This window comes from Pristiophorus japonicus, chromosome 19 (assembly GCF_044704955.1).
Source record: "Pristiophorus japonicus isolate sPriJap1 chromosome 19, sPriJap1.hap1, whole genome shotgun sequence".
Lineage (NCBI taxonomy): Eukaryota > Metazoa > Chordata > Chondrichthyes > Pristiophoridae > Pristiophorus > Pristiophorus japonicus.
The window spans coordinates 98116288-98142108 of NC_091995.1; the positions used below are offsets into that span (position 1 = coordinate 98116288).

Consider the following 25821-nt stretch of genomic DNA (forward strand, 5'->3'; position numbering starts at 1 on the left):
CTATCTCACCCACAGGGAGGGGCTCCTGGGCGAGGGGGCTACAACACCCTGGACCCTGGGGAACCAGCTTCCAGTGTCAGGCAGGACCTTGGGGAGAGGAGTGCGACACGCTGGAAGGTGAAGAGGAAAGTAGATATACTGACCATCGCCACGACTCTCATCAGAGCGGCTTGAAACACCTGCAATAAATAGAGAGACCGTGAGGTTAAAGCAACGCTTCCAGAAATATTAAACACCATCTACATACCTGTAGAAGGTCTTACAATCTGTTTTTATTTTTCTTGCTAGTTTACTCTCATATTCTATTTTCTCCCTTTTTAGCAATTTTTTGGTCATCCTTTGTTGGTTTCTAAAGCTCTCCCAATCCACAGGCTTACTACTGTTCTTCACAACATTAAAAGCCTTTTGTTTTAATCTAATACTATCTTTAACTTCTTTAGTTAGATTGGCTCACTTTCCCCGTGGAGTTTGTTTTCCACAGTGGAATGTATATTCGTTTAACAATGAGATTACTATTTAATGCTGTGTCATTCCAGAATAAAATATCTAAAATGATCTGTTCCCGGGTTGGTTCCTTGGAAACTGCCCCGAATATATTCTATGAACTCGTCCTCCAGACGACCTTTGCCAATTTGATTTTCCCAATTTATATGAAGATTAAAGTCCCCGATGATTATTGCTACCCTTTGTCTGATTGTCTCTCTCACTCTCGCTCTGTCTCCCTCTTACTCAGTCTCTCTCTTTCTCCATCTGGTTCCTTCTCTCTTTCTACCTCTCTTCGTCTACATAAATAATGAATTAAAAAAATTGCGTGAACCTAACTCCTGAATCGTGCTAACTCCTTCCTTACTCCTGCTCCGCCCCGCCCCCCTGTGAGGTGTTTGGGAGATTCCCCGACAGGTTATAGAAATGGGAACTGTTTTGTTCTTGTGCTCCATCAGTACGGGAATTAATAAATTTAATCAGGGTCATTGCCAATCAAGTTTAAATATACAAATATACAAACCTTCTGCATCAACAGGAACTCGTACATCTGCAGAAACCCAAAAAAGTGTCACTAAATATGAAAATAAAATCCCAATAAAATTGAATCAAATCTGTCCAGCTCCTGTTCTTTTGTGGAGCTTGTTATTCTGTCAACTTGTCATGGCCCCTGATTGATGACGGGGAATAGAAAGTGACTGAGAGATTGAGGAGATTGGGCCGATACTCTCTGGAGTTTAGAAGAATGAGAGGTGATCTCATTGAAACATACAAGATTCTGAGGGGGATGGCCCTCAGAGGGTTGATGCAGGGAGTGTATTTTCCCCGGGCTGGAGAGTCCAGAACCAGGGGTCATTGTCTCAGGATAAGGGGTCGGCCATTTAGGACTGAGATGAGGAGAAATTTCTTCACTCAGAGGGTGGTGAATCTTTGGAATTCTCTGCCCCAGAGGGCTGTGGAGGCTCAGTCGTTGAGTATATTCAATACAGAGTTCGCTAGATTTTTGGACTGGTGGGAAGTCAAAGGATATGGGGATACTGCAGGAAAGTGGAGTTGTAGTGGAAGACAAGTCTTGATTTATTGAATGGCGGAGTAGGGTCGAGGGGCCGAATGGCTGACTCCTGCTCCTAATCCTTATGTTCTGATGATGTATAAAGGAGCTGTGTGCCTGCTCCCGGTATTGGGCGCTCATCAATCTCGACCATCTCCTGTGTCACAGAGCGACCTGAGAGTGTGCTGAGATTCTTGTACAAAACAACAAAGGCATTTTGGGGGCAGAAAGCAGAGAAAGATCCCATTGGCTTCTCCCCTCGCCTGGTGTGAATGCCCCGAGTTCGATCCACAGTCTGCGCTGGCTGATTGTAGCGGGGTTGGTGATCCCGAAAATAACCTCACCCGTTGGGATTAAGGAAAGGGGGAAATCAGCCAGCGTTCCTATTCCTTGTCACTGTCCAGTGACCCGTGTCAGCAGGGTGTGTGGGTGTTGGGTGGGATCAGGAGCGAACTGGGACGTGGAACCCGCTGACACTCACTATCTATCTCACCCACGGGGAGGGGCCCCTGGGCGAGGGGGCTACAACACCCCGGACCCTGAGGAACCAGCTCCCAGTGTCAGGCAGGACCTTGGGGAGAGGAGGGTAACACGGTGGAAGGTGAAGAGGAAAGTAGATATACTGACCATCACCACGGCTCTCATCAGAGCGGCTTGAAATGCCTGCAATAAATAGAGAGACCGTGAGGTTACGAAATGTGTCCAGAAAGGTTCAGCACCATCTACATACCTGTAGAAAGTCTTACAATTTGTTTTTATTTTTCTTGCTAGTTTACTCTCATATTCTATTTTCTCCCTTTTTAGCAATTTTTTGGTCATCCTTTGTTGGTTTCTAAAGCTCTCCCAATCCACAGGCTTACTACTGTTCTTCACAACATTATAAGCCTTTTGTTTTAATCTAATACAATCCTTAACTTCTTAAGTTACATTGGCTCAAATTTTCCGTGGTGTTCTTTTTTCAAAGTGGAATGTATATTCGTTGAGAATTTTGGAATATTTCTTCAACTGTTTGCCAATATTTATCTACTTTTATACTTTTAATTTAATTTCCTAATCTACCTGAGCCAATTCACCTCCATATCTACATAATTGGTTTTAATTTAGTTCAAGGCTCTAGTTTCGAAATTAAGTATTTCACTCTCAAACTCAATGTGAAATTCAATCATATTATGGTCACTCTTCCCCAGAGGTTCATTTACTTTGAGATTAATATTTAACCCTATATCATTACACAATAAAAATCTAAAATGATCTGTTTTTGGTTTGGTTCCTTGATGTATTCTAAGAAACTGTCGAATGTATTCCCTGAACTCGACATAAGAACATAAGAACATAAGAAATAGGAGCAGGAATAGGCCATACAGCCCCTCGAGCCTGCTCCGCCATTTAATACGATCATGGCTGATCCGATTATGGATTCCCTGCTCGCTCCCCATAACCCCGTAATACTTTATCGGTTAGAAACAGTTTATCTCTATCTTAACTTTATTCAATGTCCCGGCTTCCAGAGCTCTCTGAGGCAGCGAATTCCACAGATTTACAACCCTCCAGATGACCTTTGGCAGTTTGATTTGCCCAGTTTATAGGAAGATTAAAGTCCTCCATGATTATTGCTCTCTCTCACTCTCAGTCTGTCTCCCTCTTACTCAGTCTCTCTCTTTCTCTGTCTCCCTGTGTCTAAATAAATAATGAATTTTAAAAACTCGTGTGGAACCTAACTCCTGAATCGTGCTAACTCCTTCCTTACTCCTGCTCTGCCCCGCCCCCCTGTAAGGGGTTTGAGAGATTCCCCGACAGGTTATAGAAATGGGAACTGTTTTGTTCTTGTGCTCCATCAATATGGAATTAATAGATTTAATCAGGGTCATTGCCAATCAAGTTTAAATATAGAAATATACAAACCTTCTGCGTCAACAGGTCCTCGTTTATCTGCAGAAAACCAAAAAAGTGTCATTAAATTTGAAAATAAAATCGGAATAGAATTGGATAAAATCCATCAAACTCCTGTTCTTTTGTGGAGTTTGTTATTCTGTCACCTGGAAGGTGAAGAGGAAAGTAGATATACTGACCGTCGCCATGACTCTCATCAGAGCGGCTTGAAACGCCTGCAATAAATAGAGAGACAGTGACGTTAAAGCAACGCGTCCTGAAAGGTTTAGCACCATCTAAATACTTGTAGAAGGTTTTACAATCTGTTTTCATATTTCTAGTTAATTTACTCTCGGATTCTATTTTCTCCCTTTAGATCAATTTTTTGGTCATCTTTTGCTGGTTTCTAAAGCTCTCCCAATCCTCAGGCTTACCACTATTGTTCACAACATTAGAAGCCTTTTGTTTTAATCTAATACTATCTTTAACTTCTTTAGTTAGATTGGCTCACTTTCCCCGTGGAGTTTGTTTTCCACAGTGGAATGTATATTCGTTTAATAATGAGATTACTATTTAATGCTGTGTCATTCCAGAATAAAATATCTAAAATGATCTGTTCCCGGGTTGGTTCCTTGATGTATTCTTGGAAACTGCCCCGAATATATTCTATGAACTCGTCCTCCAGACGACCTTTGCCAATTTGATTTTCCCAGTTTATATGAAGATTAAAGTCCCCGATGATTATTGCTACCCTTTGTCTGATTGTCTCTCTCTCTCTCGCTCTGTCTCCCTCTTACTCAGTCTCTCTCTTTCTCCATCTGTTTTCTTCTCTCTTTCTACCTCTCTTTGTCTACATTATTAATGAATTTAAAAAATTTGCGTGAACCTAACTCCTGAATCGTGCTAACTCCTTCCTTACTCCTGCTCCGCCCCGCCCCCCTGTGAGGGGTTTGGGAGATTCCCCGACAGGTTATAGAAATGGGAACTGTTTTGTTCTTGTGCTCCATCAGTACGGGAATTAATAAATTTAATCAGGGTCATTGCCAATCAAGTTTAAATATACAAATATACAAACCTTCTGCATCAACAGGAACTCGTACATCTGCAGAAAACCAAAAAAGTGTCACTAAATATGAAAATATAATCCCAATAAAATTGAATCAAATCCGTCCATCTCCTGTTCTTTTGTGGAGCTTGTTATTCTGTCAACTTGTCATGGCCCCTGATTGACGACGGGGAATAGAAAGTGACTGAGAGATTGAGGAGATTGGGCCGATACTCTCTGGAGTTTAGAAGAATGAGAGGTGATCTCATTGAAACGTACAAGATTCTGAGGGGGCTTGACAGGGTAGATGCAGGGAGGGTGTTTCCCCCCGGGGCTGGGGAGTCTAGAACCAGGGGTCATTGTCTCAGGATAAGGGGTCGGCCATTTAGGACTGAGGTGAGGAGGAATTTCTTCACTCAGAGGGTGGTGAATCTTTGGAATTCTCTGCCCCAGAGGGCTGTGAAGCCTCAGTCTTTGAGTATATTCAAGGCAGATATCGATAGATTTGTGGATATTAAGGAAATTAAGGGATATGGGGACAGTGCAGGAAAGTGGAGTTGAGGTCGAAGATCAGCCGTGATCTTATTGAATGGCGGAGTAGGGTCGAGGGGCCGAATGGCCGACTCCTGCTCCTAATCCTTATGTTCTGATGATGTATAAAGGAGCTGTGTGCCTGCAGCTCCCGGTATTGGGCACTCTGTAATCTCGACCATCTCCTGTGTCACAGAGTGACCTGAGAGTGCGCCGAGAGCCTTGTACAAAACAACAAAGGCATTTTGGGGGCAGAATGCAGAGAAAGATCTCATTGGCTTCCCCCCCCCCTCGCCTGGTGTGAATGTCCCGAGTTTGATCCACAGTCTGCGCTGGCTGATTGTAGCGGGGTTGGTGATAGGATTCTGAAAATAACCTCACCCCTCGGGATTAAGGAAAGGGGGAAATCAGCAAGCGTTCCTGCTCCTTGTCACTGTCCAGTGACCCGTGTCAGCAGGGTGTGTGGGTGTTGGGTGGGATCAGGAGCGGGCTGGGACGTGGAACCGCTGACACTCATTATCTATCTCACCCACGGGGAGGGGCACCTGGGCGAGGGGGCTACAACACCCTGGACCCTGGGGAACCAGCTTCCAGTGTCAGGCAGGACCTTGGGGAGAGGAGTGCGACACGCTGGAAGGTGAAGAGGAAAGTAGATATACTGACCGTCGCCGCGACTCTCATCAGAGCGGCTTGAAACACCTGCAATAAATAGAGAGACCGTGAGGTTAAAGCAACGCTTCCAGAAATATTAAACACCATCTACATACCTGTAGAAGGTCTTACAATCTGTTTTTATTTTTCTTGCTAGTTTACTCTCATATTCTATTTTCTCCCTTTTTAGCAATTTTTTGGTCATCCTTTGTTGGTTTCTAAAGCTCTCCCAATCCACAGGCTTACTACTGTTCTTCACAACATTATAAGCCTTTTGTTTTAATCTAATACTATCTTTAACTTCTTTAGTTAGATTGGCTCACTTTCCCCGTGGAGTTTGTTTTCCACAGTGGAATGTATATTCGTTTAACAATGAGATTACTATTTAATGCTGTGTCATTCCAGAATAAAATATCTAAAATGATCTGTTCCCGGGTTGGTTCCTTGGAAACTGCCCCGAATATATTCTATGAACTCGTCCTCCAGACGACCTTTGCCAATTTGATTTTCCCAGTTTATATGAAGATTAAAGTCCCCGATGATTATTGCTACCCTTTGTCTGATTGTCTCTCTCACTCTCGCTCTGTCTCCCTCTTACTCAGTCTCTCTCTTTCTCCATCTGTTTCCTTCTCTCTTTCTACCTCTCTTTGTCTACATAAGTAATGAATTAAAAAAATTGCGTGAACCTAACTCCTGAATCGTGCTAACTCCTTCCTTACTCCTGCTCCGCCCCGCCCCCCTGTGAGGGGTTTGGGAGATTCCCCGACAGGTTATAGAAATGGGAGCTGTTTTGTTCTTGTGCTCCATCAGTACGGGAATTAATAGATTTAATCAGGGTCATTGCCAATCAAGTTTAAATATACAAATATACAAACCTTCTGCATAAACAGGTCCTCGTGTGTCTGCAGAAAACCAAAAATACGTAATTACATATGAAGATAAAATCACAATAGAATCATAAAAAAATCTCCCGTCAGGAGAGGAGTGGAACTGGAAGGTGAAGAGGAAAGTAGCTATACTGACCGTCTTCAGGACTCTCATCAGAGCGGCTTGAAACGCCTGCAAAACAGAGACAATGAGGTTAAAGCAACACTTCCATAAAGATTCATCACCATCGACATACGTGTAGAAGGTCTTATAATCTGTTTTTATATTTCTTGCTAGTTCATTCTCATATTCTATTTTTTCCCTTTTTTGCAATTTTTTGGTCATCCTCAATCTCTCCCAATCCTCAGGATCACTACTGTTCTTCACAATATTAACAGCCTTTTCTTTTAATACAATCCTTAACTTCTTTGGTTAGCCAACATTGGTTCACTTTTCCCGTGGTGTTTTTATTTCATGGTGGAATGTATATTCGTTGAGAATTTTGGAATATTTCTTTAACTGTTTACCACAGTTTATCTACTGTTATAACTTTTAATTTGAATTCCCAGTCTACCTGAGCCAACTCGCCCCCATAACCACGTAATTGGCTTTTTAAAATATTAAGACACTCGTTTTGAAATTCCGTTTTTCACTCTCAATTGCAACGTGAAATTCTATCGTATTATGATCACCCTTCCCCAGAGGCTCATTTACCATGAGATTAAAATTTAACCTTGTCTCATTACACAATGAACGATCTAAAATGATCTGTTCCCGAGTTGGTTTCTGACGTATTTGAGGAAACTGCCTCGAATATATTCTATGAACTCGTCCTCCAGACGACCTTTGACAATTTGATTTCCCAGTTTATATGAAGATTAAAGTCCCCCATTTTATTGCTACTCTTTGTCTGATTGTCTCTCTCACTCTCGCTCTGTCTCCCTCTTACTCAGCCTCTTTCTCTCTTGCTGCCTCTCTCTGTCTAGATAAATAATGTAACCTAACTCCTGAATCGTACTAACTCCTTCCTTACTCCTGCTCCGCCCCGCCCCCCTGTGAGGGGTTTGGGAGATTCCCCGACAGGTTATAGAAATGGGAACTGTTTTGTTCTTGTGCTCCATCAGTACGGGAATTAATAAATTTAATCAGGGTCATTGCCAATCAAGTTTAAATATAGAAATATACAAACCTTCTGCAACAACAGTTCCTCGTATATCTGCAGAAAACCAAAAAAGTGTCATTAAATATGTAAATAAAATCACAATAAATTTGGATAAAATCCGTCCAGCTCCTGTTCTTTTGTGGAGCTTGTTATTCTGTCACCTGGTCATGGCCCCTGATTGATGACGGGGAATAGAAAGTGACTGAGAGATTGAGGAGATTGGGCCGATACTGTCTGGAGTTTAGAACAATGAGAGGTGATCTCATTGAAACATACAAGATTCTGAGGGGAATTGACAGAGTATATATAGGAAGGGTGTTTCCCCCCGGGCTGGGGAGTCTAGAACCAGGGGTCACAGTCTCAGGATAAGGGGTCGGCCATTTAGGACTGAGATGAAGAGAAATTTCTTCACTCGGAGGGTGGTGAATCTTTGGAATTCTCTGCCCCAGAGGGCTGTGGAGGCTCAGTCGTTGAGTATATTCAAGGCAGAGATCAATAGAATTTTGGACTCTCGGGGAGTCAAGGGGTATGGGGATAGTGCAGGAAAGTGGAGTTGATCTTATTGAATGGCGGAGCAGGCTCGAGGGGCCGATTGGCCGACTCCTGCTCCTAATCCTTATGTTCTGATGATGTATAAAGGAGCTGTGTGCCTGCAGCTCCCGGTATTGGGCGCTCTGCAATCTCGACCATCTCCTGTGTCACAAAGTGACCTGAGAGTGCACCGAGAGCCTTGTACAAAACAACAAAGGCATTTTGGGGGAAGAATGCAGAGAAAGATCCCATTGGCTTCTCCCCTCGCCTGGTGTGAATGTCCCGAGTTTGATCCACCTTCTGCGCTGGCTGATTGTAGCGGGGTTGGTGATAGGATCCCGAAAATAACCTCACTCCCCGGGATTAAGGAAAGGGGGAAATCAGCCAGCGTTCCTGCTCCTTGTCACTGTCCAGTGACCCGTGTCAGCAGGGTGTGTGGGTGTTGGGTGGGATCAGGAGCGGACTGGGACGTGGAACCCGCTGACACTCATTATCTATCTCACCCACGGGGAGGGGCTCCTGGGCGAGGGGCCTACAACACCCCGGACCCTGGGGAACCAGCTCCCAGTGTCAGGCAGGACCTTGGGGAGATGAGGGTAACACGCTGGAAGGTGAAGAAATGGGAGCTGTTTTGTTCTTGTGCTCCATCAGTACAGGAATTAATAGATTAATCAGAGTCATTGCCAAGCAAGTTTAAATATAGAAATATACAAACCTTCTGCATAAACAGGTCCTCGTGCATCTGCAGAAACAAAAAAACGTCATTAAATATGAAGATAAAATCACAATAAAATCATTAAAAAATCTCCCGTCAGGAGAGGAGTGGAACTGGAAGGTGAAGAGGAGAGTAGCTATACTGACCGTCTTCAGGACTCTCATCAGAGTGGCTTGAAACACCTGCAAAAGAGAGACAGTGAGGTTAAAACAACGCTTCCATAAAGATTCATCACCATCTATATTTGTGTAGAAGGTCTTACAATCTGTTTTTATATTTCTTGCTAGTTTATTCTCATATTCTATTTTTTTCCTTTTTTGCAATTTTTTGGTCATCCTCAATCTCTCCCAATCCTCAGGCTCACTACTGTTCTTCACAACATTAACAGCCTTTTCTTTTAATCTAATACAATCCTAAACTTCTTTAGTTAGATTGGCTCACCTGTCCTGTGGTGGGTTTTTTACACAGTGGAATGTATATTCGTTGAGAATCTTGGAATATTTCTTTAACTGTTTACCACAGTTTATCTACTGTTATAACTTTTAATTTGAATTCCCAGTCTACCTGAGACAACTCGCCCCCATACCCACGTAATTGGCTTTTTAAAAATATTAAGACACTTGTTTTGAAATTCCGTATTTCACTCTCAATTGCAACGTGAAATTCTATCGTATTATGATCACTCTTCCCCAGAGGCTCATTTACTATGAGATTAAAATTTAACCCTGTCTCATTACACAATAAGCGATCTAAAATGATCTCTTCGCGAATTGGTTTCTGACGTATTCGAGGAAACTGCGTCGAATATACTCCATGAACTCGACCTCCAGACGACCTTTGACAATTTGATTTCCCAGTTTATATGAAGATTAAAGTCCCCAATTTTATTGCTACTCTTTGTCTGATTGTCTCTCTCACTCTCGCTCTGTCTCCCTCTTACTCAGCCTCTTTCTCTCTTGCTGCCTCTCTCTGTCTAGATAAATAATGTAACCTAACTCCTGAATCGTGCTAACTCCTTCCTTACTCCTGCTCCGCCCCGCCCCACTGTAAGGGGTTTGGGAGATTCCCCGACAGGTTATAGAAATGGGATCTGTTTTGTTCTTGTGCTCCATCAGTACGGGAATTAATAAATTTAATCAGGGTCATTGCCAATCAAGTTTAAATATACAAATATACAAACCTTCTGCATAAACAGGAACTCGTACATCTGCAGAAAACCAAAAAAAGGTCATTGAATATAAAAATAAAATCACAATAAATTTGGATCAAATCCGTCAAACTCCTGTTTTTTTGTGGAGCTTGTTATTCTGTCACCTTGTCATGGCCCCTGATTGACGACGGGGAATAGAAAGTGATTGAGAGATTGAGTAGATTGGACCGATACTCTCTGGAGTTTAGAAGAATGAGAGGTGATCTCATTGAAACATACAAGATTCTGCAGGAGATTGACAGGGTAGATTCAGGGAGGATGTTTCCCCCGGGCTGGGGAGTCTCGAACCTGGGGTCACAGTCGCAGGATAAGGGGTCGGCCATTTAGGACTGAGACGAGGAGGAATTTCTTCACTCAGAGGGAGGTGAATCTTTGGAATTCTCTGCCCCAGAGGGATCTGGAGGCTCAGTGATTGAGTATATTCAAGGCTGAGATCGATAGATTTTTGGATACCCCGGACCCTGGGGAACCAGCTCCCAGTGTCAGGCAGGACCTTGGGGAGAGGAGTGCAACATGCTGGAGGGAGAAGGAATGGGAGCTGTTTTGTTCTTATGCTCCATCAGTACGCGAATTAATAAATTTAATCAGGGTCATTGCCAAGCAAGTTTAAATATAGAAATATACAAACCTTCTACATTAACAGGTCCTAGTACATCTGCAGAGAACCAAAAAAACGTCTTTAAATATGAAAATAAAGTCGCAATAGAATCATAAACAAATCTCCCATAAGGAGAGGAGTAGAACCGGAAGGTTCAGAGGAAAGTAGCTACACTGACCGTCTTCGAGACTCTCATCAGAGCGGCTTGAAACGCCAGCAATATATAGAGAGACGGTGAGGTTAAAGCAATGCTTCCAGAAATATTCAACACCATGTACATACCTGTAGATGGTCTTACAATCTGTTTTTATATTTCTTGCTAATTTACTCTCAGATTCTATTTTCTCCCATTTTAGCAATTTTTTGGTCAGCCTTTGCTGGTTTCTAAATCTCTCCCAATCCTCAGGCTTACTGCTATACTTCACAACATTATAAGCCTTTTGTTTTAATCTAAGACAATCCTTAACTTCTTTAGTTAGCCAACATTGGCTCACTTTACCTGTGGTGTTTCTTTTTCACATTGGAATGTATATTCGTTGAGAATTTTAGAATATTTATTTAACTGTTTGCCACTGTGTTGCTACTGTTATACCTTTTAAATTAATTTCCTAATCTACCTGAGCCAACTCACCCCCATACCTACATAATTGGTTTTATTTAAGTTTAGGGCTCTAGTTTCAAAAATTAAGTATTTCATTCTTAAACTCAATATGAAATTCTATCATCTTATGATCACTCTTCCCCAGATGCTCATTTACTATGAGATTAAAATTTAACCCTATCTCATTACACAGTAAAAGATCTATAAAGATCTGTTTCCGAGTTGCTTTTTTGACATATTGCAGAAATTGCCTCGAATATATTCTATGAACTCGACCTCCAGACGACCTTTGACAATTTGATTTCCCAGTTTATATGAAGATTAAAGTCCCCCATTTTATTGCTACTCTATGTCTGATTGTCTCTCTCACTCTCGCTCTGTCTCCCTCTTACTCAGCCTCTTTCTCTCTTGCTGCCTCTCTCTGTCTAGATAAATAATGTAACCTAACTCCTGAATTGTGCTAAGTCCTTCCTTACTCCTGCTCCGCCCCGCCCCCCTGTGAGGGGTTTGGGAGATTCCCAGACAGGTTATAGAAATGGGAACTGTTTTGTTCTTGTGCTCCATCAGTACGGAAATTAATAAATTTAATCAGGGTCATTGCCAATCAAGTTTAAATATAGAAATATACAAACCTTCTGCAACAACAGGTCCTAGTACATCTGCAGAAAACCAAAAGATGTCATTAAATATGTAAATCCCAATAAAATTGAATCAAATCCGTCCAGCTCCTGTTCTTTTGTGGAGCTTGTTATTCTGTCACCTTGTCATGGCCCCTGATTGATGACGGGGAATAGAAAGTGACTGAGAGATTGAGGAGATTGGGCCGATACTCTCTGGAGTTTAGAAGAATGAGAGGTGATCTCATTGAAACATACAAAATTCTGAGGGGGCTTGACAGGGTAGATGCAGGGAGTGTGTTTCCCCCGGGCTGGGGAGTCCAGAACCAGGGGTCACAGTCTCAGGATAAGGCGTCGACCATTTAGGACTGAGATGAGGAGGAATTTCTTCACTCAGAGGGTGGTGAATCTTTGAGTTCTCTGCCCCAGAGGGCTGTGGAGGCTCAGTCGTTGAGTATATTCAATACAGAGTTCGCTAGAATTTTGGACTCTCGGGGAGTCAAAGGGTATGGGGATAGTGCAGGAAAGTGGAGTTGTAGTGGAAGACCTGTCTGGATTTATTGAATGGCGGAGCAGGGTCGAGGGGCCGAATGGCCGACTCCTGCTCCTAATCCTTATGTTCTGATGATGTATAAAGGAGCTGTGTGCCTGCAGCTCTCGGTATTGGGCACTCTGTAATCTCGACCATCTCCTGTGTCACAGAGCGACCAGAGAGTGCGCCGAGAGCCTTGTACAAAACAACAAAGGCATTTTGGGGGCAGAAAGCATAGAAAGATCCCATTGGCTTCTCCCCTCGCCTGGTGTGAATGTCCCGAGTTTGATCCACAGTCTGCGCTGGCTGATTGTAGTGGGGTTGGTGATAGGATCCCGAAAATAACCTCACCCCTTGGGCTTAAGGAAAGGGGGAAATCAGCCAGCGTTCCTGCTCCTTGTCACTGTCCAGTGACCCGTGTCAGCAGGGTGTGTGGGTGTTGGGTGGGATCAGGAGCGGACTGGGACGTGGAACCCGCTGACACTCACTATCTATCTCACCCAAGGGGAGGGGCTCCTGGGCGAGGGGGCTACAACACCCCGGACCCTGGGGAACCAGCTCCCAGTGTCAGGCAGGACCTTGGGGAGAGGAGGGCAATATGCTGGAAGGTGAAGAAATGGGAGCAGTTTTGTTCTTGTGCTCCATCAGTACAGGAATTAATAGATTAATCAGAGTCATTGCCAAGCAAGTTTAAATATAGAAATATACAAACCTTCTGCATAAACAGGTCCTCGTGCATCTGCAGAAACAAAAAAAGTCATTAAATATGAAGATAAAATCACAATAAAATCATTAAAAAATCTCCCGTCAGGAGAGGAGTGGAACTGGAAGGTGAAGAGGAAAGTAGCTATACTGACCGTCTTCAGGACTCTCATCAGAGTGGCTTGAAACGCCTGCAAAAGAGAGACAGTGAGGTTAAAACAACGCTTCCATAAAGATTCATCACCATCTATATTTGTGTAGAAGGTCTTACAATCTGTTTTTATATTTCTTGCTAGTTTATTCTCATATTCTATTTTTTCCCTTTTTTGCAATTTTTTGCTTATCCAAAATCTCTCCCAATCCTCAGGCTCACTACTGTTCATCACAACATTAACAGCCTTTTCTTTTAATCTAATACAATCCTTAACTTCTTTAGTTAGCCAACATTGGCTCACTTTTCCCTTGGTGTTTTTATTTCATGGTGGAATGTATATTCGTTGAGTATTTTGGAATATTTCTTTAACTGTTTACCACTGTTTATCTACTGTTATATCTTTTAATTTGAATTCCAGGTCTACCTGAGACAACTCGCCCCCATACCCACGTAATTGGCTTTTTAAAATATTAAGACACTCGTTTTGAAATTAAGTATTTTACTCTCAATTGCAACTTGAAATTCTATCGTATTAATGCAATAGTTAGGAAAGACATTAGCTTGGATGATGTGGAATCTATATGGGTAGAGCTGCAGAACACCAAAGGGCAAAAAACATTAGTGGGAGTTGTGTACAGACCTCCAAACAGTAGTAGTGATTTTGGGGAAGGCATCAAACAGGAAATTAGGGGTGCATGAAATAATGGTGCAGCAGTTATAATGGGTGACTTTAATATGCACATAGATTGGGCTAGCCAAACTGGAAGCAATACAGTGGAGGAGGATTTCCTGGAGTGCATAAGGGATGGTTTTCTAGACCAATATGTCGAGGAACCAACTAGGGGGGAGGCCATCTTAGACTGGGTGTTGGGTAATGAGAGAGGATTAATTAACAATCTTGTTGTGCGAGGCCCCTTGGGAAAGAGTGACCATAATATGGTGGAATTCTGCATTAGGATGGAGAATGAAACAGTTAATTCAGAGACCATGGTCCAGAACTTAAAGAAGGGTAACTTTGAAGGTATGAGGCGTGAATTCGCTAGGATAGATTGGCGAATGATACTTAAGGGGTTGACTGTGGATGGGCAATGGCAGACATTTAGAGACCGCATGGATGAACTACAACAATTGTACATCCCTGTCTGACGTAAAAATAAAAAAGGGAAGGTGGCTCAACCCTGGCTATCTAGGGAAAATCAGGGATAGTATTAAAGCCAAGGAAGTGGCATACAAATTGGCCAGAAATAGCAGTGAACCCGGGGACTGGGAGAAATTTAGAACTCAGCAGAGGAGGACAAAGGGTTTGATTAGGGCAGGGAAAATAGAGTACGAGAGGAATCTTGCAGGGAACATTAAGATGGACTGCAAAAGTTTCTATAGATATGTAAAGAGAAAAAGGTTAGTAAAGACAAACGTAGGTCCCCTGCAGTCAGAATCAGGGGAAGTCATAATGGGGAATAAAGAAATGGCAGACCAATTGAACAAGTACTTTGCTTCGGTATTCACTAAGGAGGACACAAACAACCTTCCGGATATAAAAGGGGTCAGAGGGTCTAGTAGGGAGGAGGAACTGAGGGAAATCTTTATCAGTCGGGAAATTGTGTTGGGGAAATTGATGGGGTTGAAGGCCGATAAATCCCCAGGGCCTGATGGACTGCATCCCAGAGTACTTAAGGAGGTGGCCTTGGAAATAGCGGATGCATTGACAGTCATTTTCCAATATTCCATAGACTCTGGATCCGTTCCTATGGAGTGGAGGGTAGCCAATGTAACCCCACTTTTTAAAAAAGGAGGGAGAGAGAAAACAGGGAATTATAGACCGGTCAGCCTGACATCGGTAGTGGGTAAAATGATGGAATCAATTATTAAGGATGTCATAGCAGCGCATTTGGAAAGAGGTGACATGATAGGTCCAAGTCAGCATGGATTTGTGAAAGAGAAATCATGCTTGACAAATCTTCTGGAATTTTTTGAGGATGTTTCCATTAGAGTGGACAAGGGAGAACCAGTTGATGTGGTGTATTTGGACTTTCAGAAGGCTTTCGACAAGGTCCCACACAAGAGATTAATGTGCAAAGTTAAAGCACATGGGATTGGGGGTAGTGTGCTGACGTGGATTGAGAACTGGTTGTCAGACAGGAAGCAAAGAGTAGGAGTAAATGGGTACTTTTCAGAATGGCAGGCAGTGACTAGTGGGGTACCGCAAGGCTCTGTGCTGGGGCCCCAGCTGTTTACATTGTACATTAATGATTTAGACGAGGGGATTAAATGCAGTATCTCCAAATTTGCGGATGACACTAAGTTGGGTGGCAGTGTGAGCTGCGAGGAGGATGCTATGAGGCTGCAGAGTGACTTGGATAGGTTAGGTGAGTGGGCAAATGCATGGCAGATGAAGTATAATGTGGATAAATGTGAGGTTATCCACTTTGGTGGTAGAAACAGAGAGACAGACTATTATCTGAATGGTGACAGATTAGGAAAAGGGGAGGTGCAACGAGACCTGGGTGTCATGGTACATCAGTCATTGAAGGTTGGCATGCAGGTACAGCAGGCGGTTAAGAAAGCAAATGGCATGTTGACCTTCATAGCGAGGGGATTTGAGTACAGGAGCAGGGAGGTGTTACTACAGTTGTACAGGGCCTTGGTGAGGACACACCTGGAATATTGTGTACAGTTTTGGTCTCCTAACTTGAGAAAGGACATTCTTGCTATTGAGGGAGTGCAGCGAAGGTTCACCAGACTGATTCCCGGGATGGCGGGACTGACATATCAAGAAAGACTGGATCAACTGGGCTTGTATTCACTGGAGTTCAGAAGAATGAGAGGGGATCTCATAGAAATGTTTAATATTCTGATGGGTTTACACAGGTTAGATGCAGGAAGAATGTTCCCAATGTTGGGGAAGTCCAGAACCAGGGGTCACAATCTAAGGATAAGGGGTATGCCATTTAGGACCGAGATGAGGAGAAACTTCTTCACCCAGAGAGTGGTGAACCTGTGGAATTCTCTACCACAGAAAGTTGTTGAGGCCAATTCACTAAATATATTCAAAAAGGAGTTAGATGTAGTCGTTACTACTAGGGGGATCGAGGGGTATGGTGAAAAAGCAGGAATGGGGTACTGAAGTTGCATGTTCAGCCATGAACTCATTGAATGGCGGTGCAGGCTAGAAGGGCCGAATGGCCTACTCCTGCACCTATTTTCTATGTTTCTATGTTTCTATGTATCTATGTTTCTATGATCACTCTTCCCCAGAGGCTCATTTACTATGCGACTAAAATTTAACCCTGTCTCATTACACAATAAGCGATCTAAAATGATCTGTTCCCGAGTTGGTTTCTGACGTATTCGAGGAAACTGCGTCGAATATACTCCATGAACTCGACCTCCAGACGACCTTTGACAATTTGATTTCCCAGTTTATATGAAGATTAAAGTCCCCCATTTTATTGCTACTCTTTGTCTGATTGTCTCTCTCACTCTCGCTCTGTCTCCCTCTTACTCAGCCTCTTTCTCTCTTGCTGCCTCTCTCTGTCTAGATAAATAATGTAACCTAACTCCTGAATCGTGCTAACTCCTTCCTTACTCCTGCTCCGCCCCGCCCCCCTGTGAGGGGTTTGGGAGATTCCCCGACAGGTTATAGAAATGGGATCTGTTTTGTTCTTGTGCTCCATCAGTACGGGAATTAATAAATTTAATCAGGGTCATTGCCAATCAAGTTTAAATATACAAATATACAAACCTTCTGCATAAACAGTTCCTTGTATATCTGCAGAAAACCAAAAAAGTGTCATTAAATATGTAAATAAAAACACAATAAATTTGGATAAAATCCGTCCAGCTCCTGTTCTTTTGTGGAGCTTGTTATTCTGTCACCTTGTCATGGCCCCTGATTGATGACGGGGAATAGAAAGTGACTGAGAGATTGAGGAGATTGAGCCGATACTCTCTGGAGTTTAGAAGAATGAGAGGTGATCTCATTGAAACATACAACATTCTGAGGGGGCTTGACAGGGTAGATGCAGGGAGTGTGTTTCCCCCGGGCTGGGGAGTCTAGAACCAGGGGTCACAGTCTCAGGATAAGGGGTCGGCCATTTAGGACTGAGATGAGGAGAAATTTCTTCACTCAGAGGGAGGTGAATCTTTGGAATTCTCTGCCCCAGAGGGCTGTGGAGGCTCAGTCGTTGAGTATATTCAAGGCTGAGATCGATAGATTTTTGAATTCTCGCGGAGAGTCAAGGGGTATGGGGATTGGACAGGAAAGTGGAGTTGAGGTAGAAGATCAGCCATGATCTCACTGAATGGCGGAGTAGGGTCGAGGGGCCGATTGGCCGACTCCTGCTCCTAATCCTTATGTTCTGATGATGTATAAAGGAGCTGTGTGCCTGCAGCTCCCGGTATTGGGCGCTCTGCAATCTCGACCATCTCCTGTGTCACAGAGTGACCTGAGAGTGCGCCGAGAGCCTTGTACAAAACAACAAAGGCATTTTGGGGGAAGAATGCAGAGAAAGATCCCATTGGCTTCTCGCCTCGCCTGGTGTGAATGTCCCGAGTTCGATCCACCTTCTGCGCTGGCTGATTGTAGCGGGGTTGGTGATAGGATCCCGAAAATAACCTCACCCCCCGGGATTAAGGAAAGGGGGAAATCAGCAAGCGTTCCTGCTCCTTGTCACTGTCCAGTGACCCGTGTCAGCAGGGTGTGTGGGTGTTGGGTGGGATCAGGAGCGGACTGGGACGTGGAACCCACTGACACTCACTATCTATCTCATCCAAGGGGAGGGGCTCCTGGGCAAGGGGGCTACAACACCCCAGACCCTGGTGAACCAGCTCCCAGTGTCAGGCAGGACCTTGGGGAGAGGAGGGTAACATGCTGGAAGGTGAAGAAATGGGAGCTGTTTTGTTCTTGTGCTCCATCAGTACAGGAATTAATAGATTAATCAGGGTCATTGCCAAGCAAGCTTAAATATAGAAATATACAAACCTTCTGCATAAACAGGTCCTCGTGCATCTGCAGAAACAAAAAAAAGTCATTAAATACGAAGATAAAATCACAATAGAATCATACAAAAAATCTCCCATCAGGAGAGGAGTGGAACTGGAAGGTGAAGAGGAAAGTAGCTATACTGACCGTCTTCAGGACTCTCATCAGAGTGGCTTGAAACACCTGCAAAAGAGAGACAGTGAGGTTAAAACAACGCTTCCATAAAGATTCATCACCATCTATATTTGTGTAGAAGGTCTTACAATCTGTTTTTATATTTCTTGCTAGTTTATTCTCATATTCTATTTTTTCCCTTTTTTGCAATTTTTTGGTCATCCTCAATCTCTCCCAATCCTTAGGCTCACTACTGTTCTTCACAACATTAACAGCCTTTTCTTTTAATCTAATACAATCCTAAACTTCTTTAGTTAGATTGGCTCACCTGTCCTGTGGTGGGTTTTTTTCACAGTGGAATGTATATTCGTTGAGAATCTTGGAATATTTCTTTAACTGTTTACCACAGTTTATCTACTGTTATAACTTTTAATTTGAATTCCCAGTCTACCTGAGACAACTCGCCCCCATACACACGTAATTGGCTTTTTAAAAATATTAAGACACTTGTTTTGAAATTCCGTATTTCACTCTCAATTGCAACGTGAAATTCTATCGTATTATGATCACTCTTCCCCAGAGGCTCATTTACTATGAGATTAAAATTTAACCCTGTCTCATTACACAATAAGCGATCTAAAATGATCTCTTTGCGAGTTGGTTTCTGACGTATTCGAGGAAACTGCGTCGAATATACTCTATGAACTCGACCTCCAGACGACCTTTGACAATTTGATTTCCCACTTTATATGAAGATTAAAGTCCCCAATTTTATTGCTACTCTTTGTCTGATTGTCTCTCTCACTCTCGCTCTGTCTCCCTCTTACTCAGCCTCTTTCTCTCTTGCTGCCTCTCTCTGTCTAGATAAATAATGTAACCTAACTCCTGAATCGTGCTAACTCCTTCCTTACTCCTGCTCCGCCCCGCCCCCCTGTGAGGGGTTTGGGAGATTCCCCGACAGGTTATAGAAATGGGATCTGTTTTGTTCTTGTGCTCCATCAGTATGGGAATTAATAAATTTAATCAGGGTCATTGCCAATCAAGTTTAAATACACAAATATACAAACCTTCTGCATAAACAGGAACTCGTACATCTGCAGAAAACCAAAAAAAGGTCATTGAATATAAAAATAAAATCACAATAAATTTGGATCAAATCCGTCAAACTCCTGTTTTTTTGTGGAGCTTGTTATTCTGTCACCTTGTCATGGCCCCTGATTGATGACAGGGAATAGAAAGTGACTGAGAGATTGAGTAGACTAGGCCGATATTCTCTAGAGTTTAGAACAATGAGAGGTGATCTCATTGAAACATACAAGATTCTGCAGGAGATTGACAGGGTAGATTCAGGGAGGGTGTTTCCCCCGGGCTGGGGTGTCTAGAACCAGGGGTCACAGTCTCAGGATAAGGGGTCGGCCATTTAGGACTGAGATGAGGAGGAATTTCTTCACTCAGAGGGAGGTGAATCTTTGGAATTCTCTGCCCCAGAGGGCTGTGGAGGCTCAGTCTTTGAGTATATTCAAGGCTGAGATCGATAGATTTTTGGATACCCCGGACCCTGGGGAACCAGCTCCCAGTGTCAGGCAGGACCTTGGGGAGAGGAGTGCAACATGCTGGAGGGAGAAGGAATGGGAGCTGTTTTGTTCTTATGCTCCATCAGTACGCGAATTAATAAATTTAATCAGGGTCATTGCCAAGCAAGTTTAAATATAGAAATATACAAACCTTCTACATCAACAGGTCCTAGTACATCTGCAGAAAACCAAATAAAGTCATTAATTATGAAAATAAAGTAGCAATAGAATCATAAACAAATCTCCCATCAGGAGAGGAGTAGAACTGGAAGGTGAAGGGGAAAGTAGCTACACTGACCGTCTTCGAGACTTTCATCAAAGTGGGTTGAAACGCCTGCAATAAATAGAGGGACAGTGAGGTTAAAGCAATGCTTCCAGAAATATTCAACACCATGTACATACCTGTAGAAGGTCTTACAATCTGTTTTTATATTTCTTGCTAATTTACTCTCAGATTCTATTTTCTCCCATTTTAGCAATTTTTTGGTCATCCTTTGCTGTTTTCTAAATCTCTCCCAATCTTCACAACATTATAAGCCTTTTCTTTTAATCTAAGACAATCCTTAACTTCTTTAGTTAGCCAACATTGGCTCACTTTACCTGTGGTGTTTCTTTTTCACAGCGGAATGTATATTTGTTGAGAATTTTAGAATATTTCTTTAACTGTTTGCCACTGTGTTGCTACTGTTATACCTTTTAAATTAATTTCCTAATCTACCTGAGCCAATTCACCCCCATACCTACATAATTGGTTTTATTTAAGTTTAGGGCTCTAGTTTCAAAATTAAGTATTTTATTCTCAAACTCAATGTGAAATTCTATCATCTTATGATCACTCTTCCCCAGACGCTAATTTACTATGAGATTAAAATTTAACCCTATCTCATTACACAATAAAAGATCTATAAAGATCTGTTCCCGAGTTGTTTTTTTGACGTATTTGCAGAAATTGCCTCGAATATATTCTATGAACTCGGCCTCCAGACGACCTTTGACAATTTGATTTGCCCAGTTTATATGAAGATTAAAGTCCCCAATTTTATTGCTACTCTTTGTCTGATTGTCTCTCTCACTCTCGCTCTGTCTCCCTCTTACTCAGCCTCTTTCTCTCTTGCTGCCTCTCTCTGTCTAGATAAATAATGTAACCTAACTCCTGAATCATGCTAACTCCTTCCTTACTCCTGCTCCGCCCCGCCCCCCTGTGAGAGGTTTGGGAGATTCCCCGACAGGTTATAGAAATGGGAACTGTTTTGTTCTTGTGCTCCATCAGTACGGGAATTAATAAATTTAATCAGGGTCATTGCCAATCAAGTTTAAATATACAAATATACAAACCTTCTGCATCAACAGGAACTCGTACATTTGCAGAAAACCAAAAGAGGTAATTAAATATGTAAATCCCACTAAAATTGAATCAAATCTGTCCAGCTCCTGTTCTTTTGTGGAGCTTGTTATTCTGTCACCTTGTCATGGCCCCTGATTGACGACGGGGAATAGAAAGTGACTGAGAGATTGAGGAGATTGGGCCGATACTCTCTGGAGTTTAGAAGAATGAGAGGTGACCTCATTGAAACATACAACATTCTGAGGGGGCTTGACAGGGTAGATGCAGGGACAGTGTTTCCCCCGGGCTGGGGAGTCTAGAACCAGGGGTCACAGTCTCAGGATAAGGGGTCGGCTATTTAGGACTGAGATGAGGAGGAATTTCTTCACTCAGAGGGTGGTGAATCTTTGGAGTTCTCTGCCCCAGAGGGCTGTGGAGGCTCAGTCTTTGAGTATATTCAAGGCTGAGATCGCTAGATGATTGGACTCGAGGGGAGTCAAAAGATTTGTGGACAGTGCAGAAAAGTGGAGTTGAGGTAGAAGATCAGCCGTGATCTCATTGAATGGCGGAGCAGGGTCGAGGAGCCGAATGCCCGACTCCTGCTCCTAATCCTTATGTTCTGATGATGTATAAAGGAGCTGTGTGCCTGCAGCTCCCGGTATTGGGCGCTCTGCAATCTCGACCATCTCCTGTGTCACAGAGTGACCTGAGAGTGTGACGAGAGCCTTGTACAAAACTACAAAGGCATTTTGGGGGAAGAAAGCAGAGAAAGATCCCATTGGCTTCACCCCCCCTCGCCTGGTGTGAATGTCCTGAGTTTGATCCAGCGGGTTTAGGATCCCGAAAATAACCTCACCCTCCCGGGATTAAGGAAAGGGGGAAATCAGCCAGCGTTCCTGCTCCTTGTCACTGTCCAGTGACCCGGGTCAGCAGGATGTGTGGGTGTTGGGTGGGATCAGGAGCAGGCTGGGACGTGGAACCCGCTGACACTCACTATCTATCTCACCCAAGGGGAGGGGCTCCTGGGCGAGGGGGATACAACACCCCGGACCCTGGGGAACCAGCTCCCAGTGTCAGGCAGGCCCTTGGGGAGAGGAGGGTAACACGCTGGAAAGTGAAGAAATGGGAGCTGTTTTGTTCCTTGTTCCATCACTACAGGAATTAATAGATTAATCAGGGTCATTGCCAAGCAAGTTTAAATATAGAAATATACAAACCTTCTACATCAAGAGGTCCTCGTGCATCTGCAGAAAACAAAAAAACGTCATTGAATATGAAAATAAAATCACAATAAAAAGATAACAAAATGTCCCATCAGGAGGGGTGTGGAACTGGAAGGTGAAGAGGAAATAAATATACTGACCATCGCCGAGACTCTCAGCAGTGCGGATTGAAATGACTGCAATAAATAGAGACAGTGAGGTTAAAGCAACACGTCCTGTACATCCATCCCCTCCGCTCACTGATGGCTTGCTGACTGTCTCTCTCTTTCTGTCTGTCTGTCTGTCTGTCTCTGTCTGTCTGTCTGCCTGTCTCTGTCTGTCTGTCTGTCTGTCTCTGTCTGTCTGTCTGTCTGTCTCTGTCTCTCTGTCTCTGTCTCTCTGTCTGTCTGTCTGTCTCTGTCTGTCTCTGTCTGTCTGTCTCTGTCTGTCTGTCTGTCTGTCTCTCTCTGTCTGTCTGTCTCTCTCTCTGTCTGTCTGTCTCTCTGTCTGTCTGTCTGTCTGTCTGTCTCTCTGTCTGTCTCTCTCTGTCTGTCTGTCTGCCTGTCTCTGTCTGTCTGTCTGTCTGTCTGTCTCTGTCTGTCTGTCTGTCTGTCTCTCTCTGTCTGTCTGTCTCTCTCTCTGTCTGTCTGTCTGTCTGTCTCTCTCTCTGTCTGTCTGTCTGTCTGTCTCTGTCTGTCTGTCTGCCTGTCTCTGTCTGTCTGTCTGCCTGTCTCTGTCTGTCTGTCTGTCTGTCTCTGTCTGTCTGTCTGTCTGTCTCTCTCTGTCTGTCTCTCTCTCTCTGTCTGTCTATCCATCCCATGCCCTGATAGGGGCCCAGACTGGGCAGTGGAAGTCGAGCCAAGCTGCAGCCCTGATACAGCTGCAGCACGCACTGACCAGGGATTTCTGGCCAAGACGCCCAGCTCCTTCCTGCCGCCCTCAGTGACGATCAATCTCACCTCGCTGCGCGTCAGGGGGCTACACAGAGTCTTTCAACAACCTTCTCCGGGAGCTGTGCCATTTGGGTGTCCACCACACAGAAAGTGAGGGGTGAGCTGGTTTAACCTCTCCCTGCACCATTGCCTTTCCCCCTGTGTTACAGCGAAGTCTCTTGCTCTACCTCAGGGATGCTGCAGGATCAAGGGTCGCAGTATCACTGTGAGGGGTCGTAGGGTCATGGTGAGAGGTTTTAGGGTCATGGTGAGGGGTCGTAAGGTCACAATGATGGGTCACTATGAGGGTCTCCCCCCCGGTTACTCTGCACACGGCCCCAGCTGTTTACACAATGTGGCGGGGGGAGGGGGGAAGGGGAAGGGAGGGGAGAGGAGGGCGAGAGGAGGAGTGGGGGGGGGAAGAGGGGAGGAGAGGAGGGGGAGAGGAGGGGAGAGGGGAGGAGGGGGAGTGAGGAGGGGTTTGAGGATGGGGGAGGGGAGGGATGAGGGAAGAGGAGGGGGAGGGGAGCGGGGGGGGGGGGGAGAAAGGAGTGGGAGAGGAGGTGGGAAGGGAGGGGGAGAGGAGTGGGTGGGGGAAGGGATAGAGAGGGGGAGGGGGAGCGGGGAGGGAGGTAGAAAGGAGGGGGTCGGGGGGAGAGGAGGGGCGGAGAGGGGAGAGGGAGGAGGGGTGGAGCGGGGGAGGCGGAGCGGGGGAGGGGGCGCGGGGGAGGGGAGGGCTCCGGGGGAGGGGAGGGGGCGCGGGGGAGGGGAAGGGTGCGGGGGAGGGGAGGGGGCGCGGGGGAGGGGAGGGGGCGCGGGAGAGGGGAGGGGGCGCGGGGGAGGGGGGGGCGCGGGGGATGGGTGGGGGCGCGGGGAAGGGGAGGGGTGCGGGGGAGGAGAGGGGGCGCGGGGAAGGGGAGGGGTGCAGGGGAGGGGAGGGGGCGCGGGGGATAGGAGGGGGCGCCGGGGAAGGGAGGGGGCGTGGGGGAGGGGAGGGGGTGTGGGGGTGGGGAGGGGGCCCTGGGAGTGGAGGGGTATGGGGGATGGTAGAGGTGTGGGGGCGGGGAGGGGGTGCGGGGGAGGGGATGTGGCGCGGGGGAGGGGAGGGTGCGTGGTGGAGGGGAGGGGGTGGGGGAGGGGAGGGGAGGGGGTGTGGGGGAGGGGAGGGGAGGGGGTGTGGGGGAGGGGTGGGGGCGTGGTGGAGGGGAGGGGGTGTGGGGGAGGGGAGGGGAGGGGGTGTGGGGGAGGGGAGGGGGTGTGGGGGAGGGGAGGGGGTGTGGGGGAGGGGAGGGGGTGTGGGGGAGGGGAGGGGGTGTGGGGGAGGGGAGGGGAGGGGGTGTGGGGGAGGGGAGTGGAGGGGGTGTGGGGGAGGGGAGGGGGTGTGGGGGAGGGGAGGGGAGGGGGTGTGGGGGAGGGGAGTGGAGGGGGTGTGGGGGAGGGGAGGGGGTGTGGGGGAGGGGAGGGGCCGCGGGGGAGGGGAGGGGCCGCGGGGGAGGGGAGGGGCGCGGGGGAAATTGGCCGCAGGAACTAACAGCCCGGTGGAGAGAGAGCACCGTTGTGTATTCGAGAGAACGAGTGTCTCACAGAAGACCGAGCAAATGTTACACACCGAAAGTGAAATGCCTTTGTACCAGAGAGCAGTGAGGATTTTGGACGTGTAAGGGAGCAGGAATGCGTTCCTTCCCAATGCTATAATAAGTAGTTGAATAAATAAATGACTGCGCAGTGCAACGGTGATGACACATCAAAAGTCTTCATCGCTGGTGAGGAGCTTCGGGCTCTGCTGGGATGTTGAAAGACGCTGAATAAACCTTGCACCCCGGGGATTTTAGAGCAGCGAGCGGGCCTGACTGTCGCGCCGTTACCCTGTCGGCTGCAGTGCAAGAGACGGTTCCTACCTCGGCACTGGGTGTGTGTCACGATCCCAAGGAGAGTCAGCAGCAACAGGTCCCTCATCTTGGCTGGTGCTTGGTCCAGGCTGCTGTGTGTCAGACAGCGGGAGTGCGGCGATAGTTGAACATTCCCAGGCAGCTCGGGCTTTTTATACTATCGCTGTTCTCAGTCAGAGCGAGGCATGTGATGTTGTGGCTGTGACCATTCACTAACAGGAAGGACCAGAGCAACCACAGCCCCAGCTCTCCCCTCCCCAAATCACAATCCTGACTGGACGATGGCTCAGGGATCACAATGTGCAGAGAGTGCCAGAGCGGTGATGTACACAGATTATTCCGCCTCTCAGACTTGTTATTCCAGCTTATTCCGGGAGTCTGTGGTCATTCTGGACCCACACCACATTCCTGTTTGCACAATTTTTAATCTTTCTTTTTTTGGTGCTGCCCCCAGTTCTGAACATCCTTCTCTGCATTCCAGCCAGG

The 25821-nt window shown here is 45.5% G+C and overlaps 1 protein-coding gene across 1 annotated transcript; it reads right to left on the reverse strand.

The window, feature by feature from the left end:
• Nucleotides 1-25580, reverse strand: LOC139230307 (uncharacterized). Its single transcript, XM_070862132.1, has 26 exons — nt 25345-25580; nt 22676-22711; nt 22530-22556; nt 20287-20322; nt 20140-20166; nt 19482-19508; nt 18448-18483; nt 18301-18327; nt 17062-17088; nt 13321-13356; nt 13176-13202; nt 11947-11973; nt 10744-10770; nt 10086-10112; nt 9052-9087; nt 8906-8932; nt 7687-7713; nt 6654-6689; nt 6506-6532; nt 5643-5678; nt 4479-4505; nt 3604-3639; nt 3437-3463; nt 2162-2197; nt 1007-1033; nt 1-179 (listed from the first exon to the last, which is right to left on the reverse strand). Exons 1-26 carry the CDS (start codon nt 25400-25402, stop codon nt 1-3), a joined length of 966 nt encoding a protein of 321 aa, XP_070718233.1. The 5' UTR covers nt 25403-25580.
• Between the last annotated feature and the right edge of the window lie 241 nt (nt 25581-25821).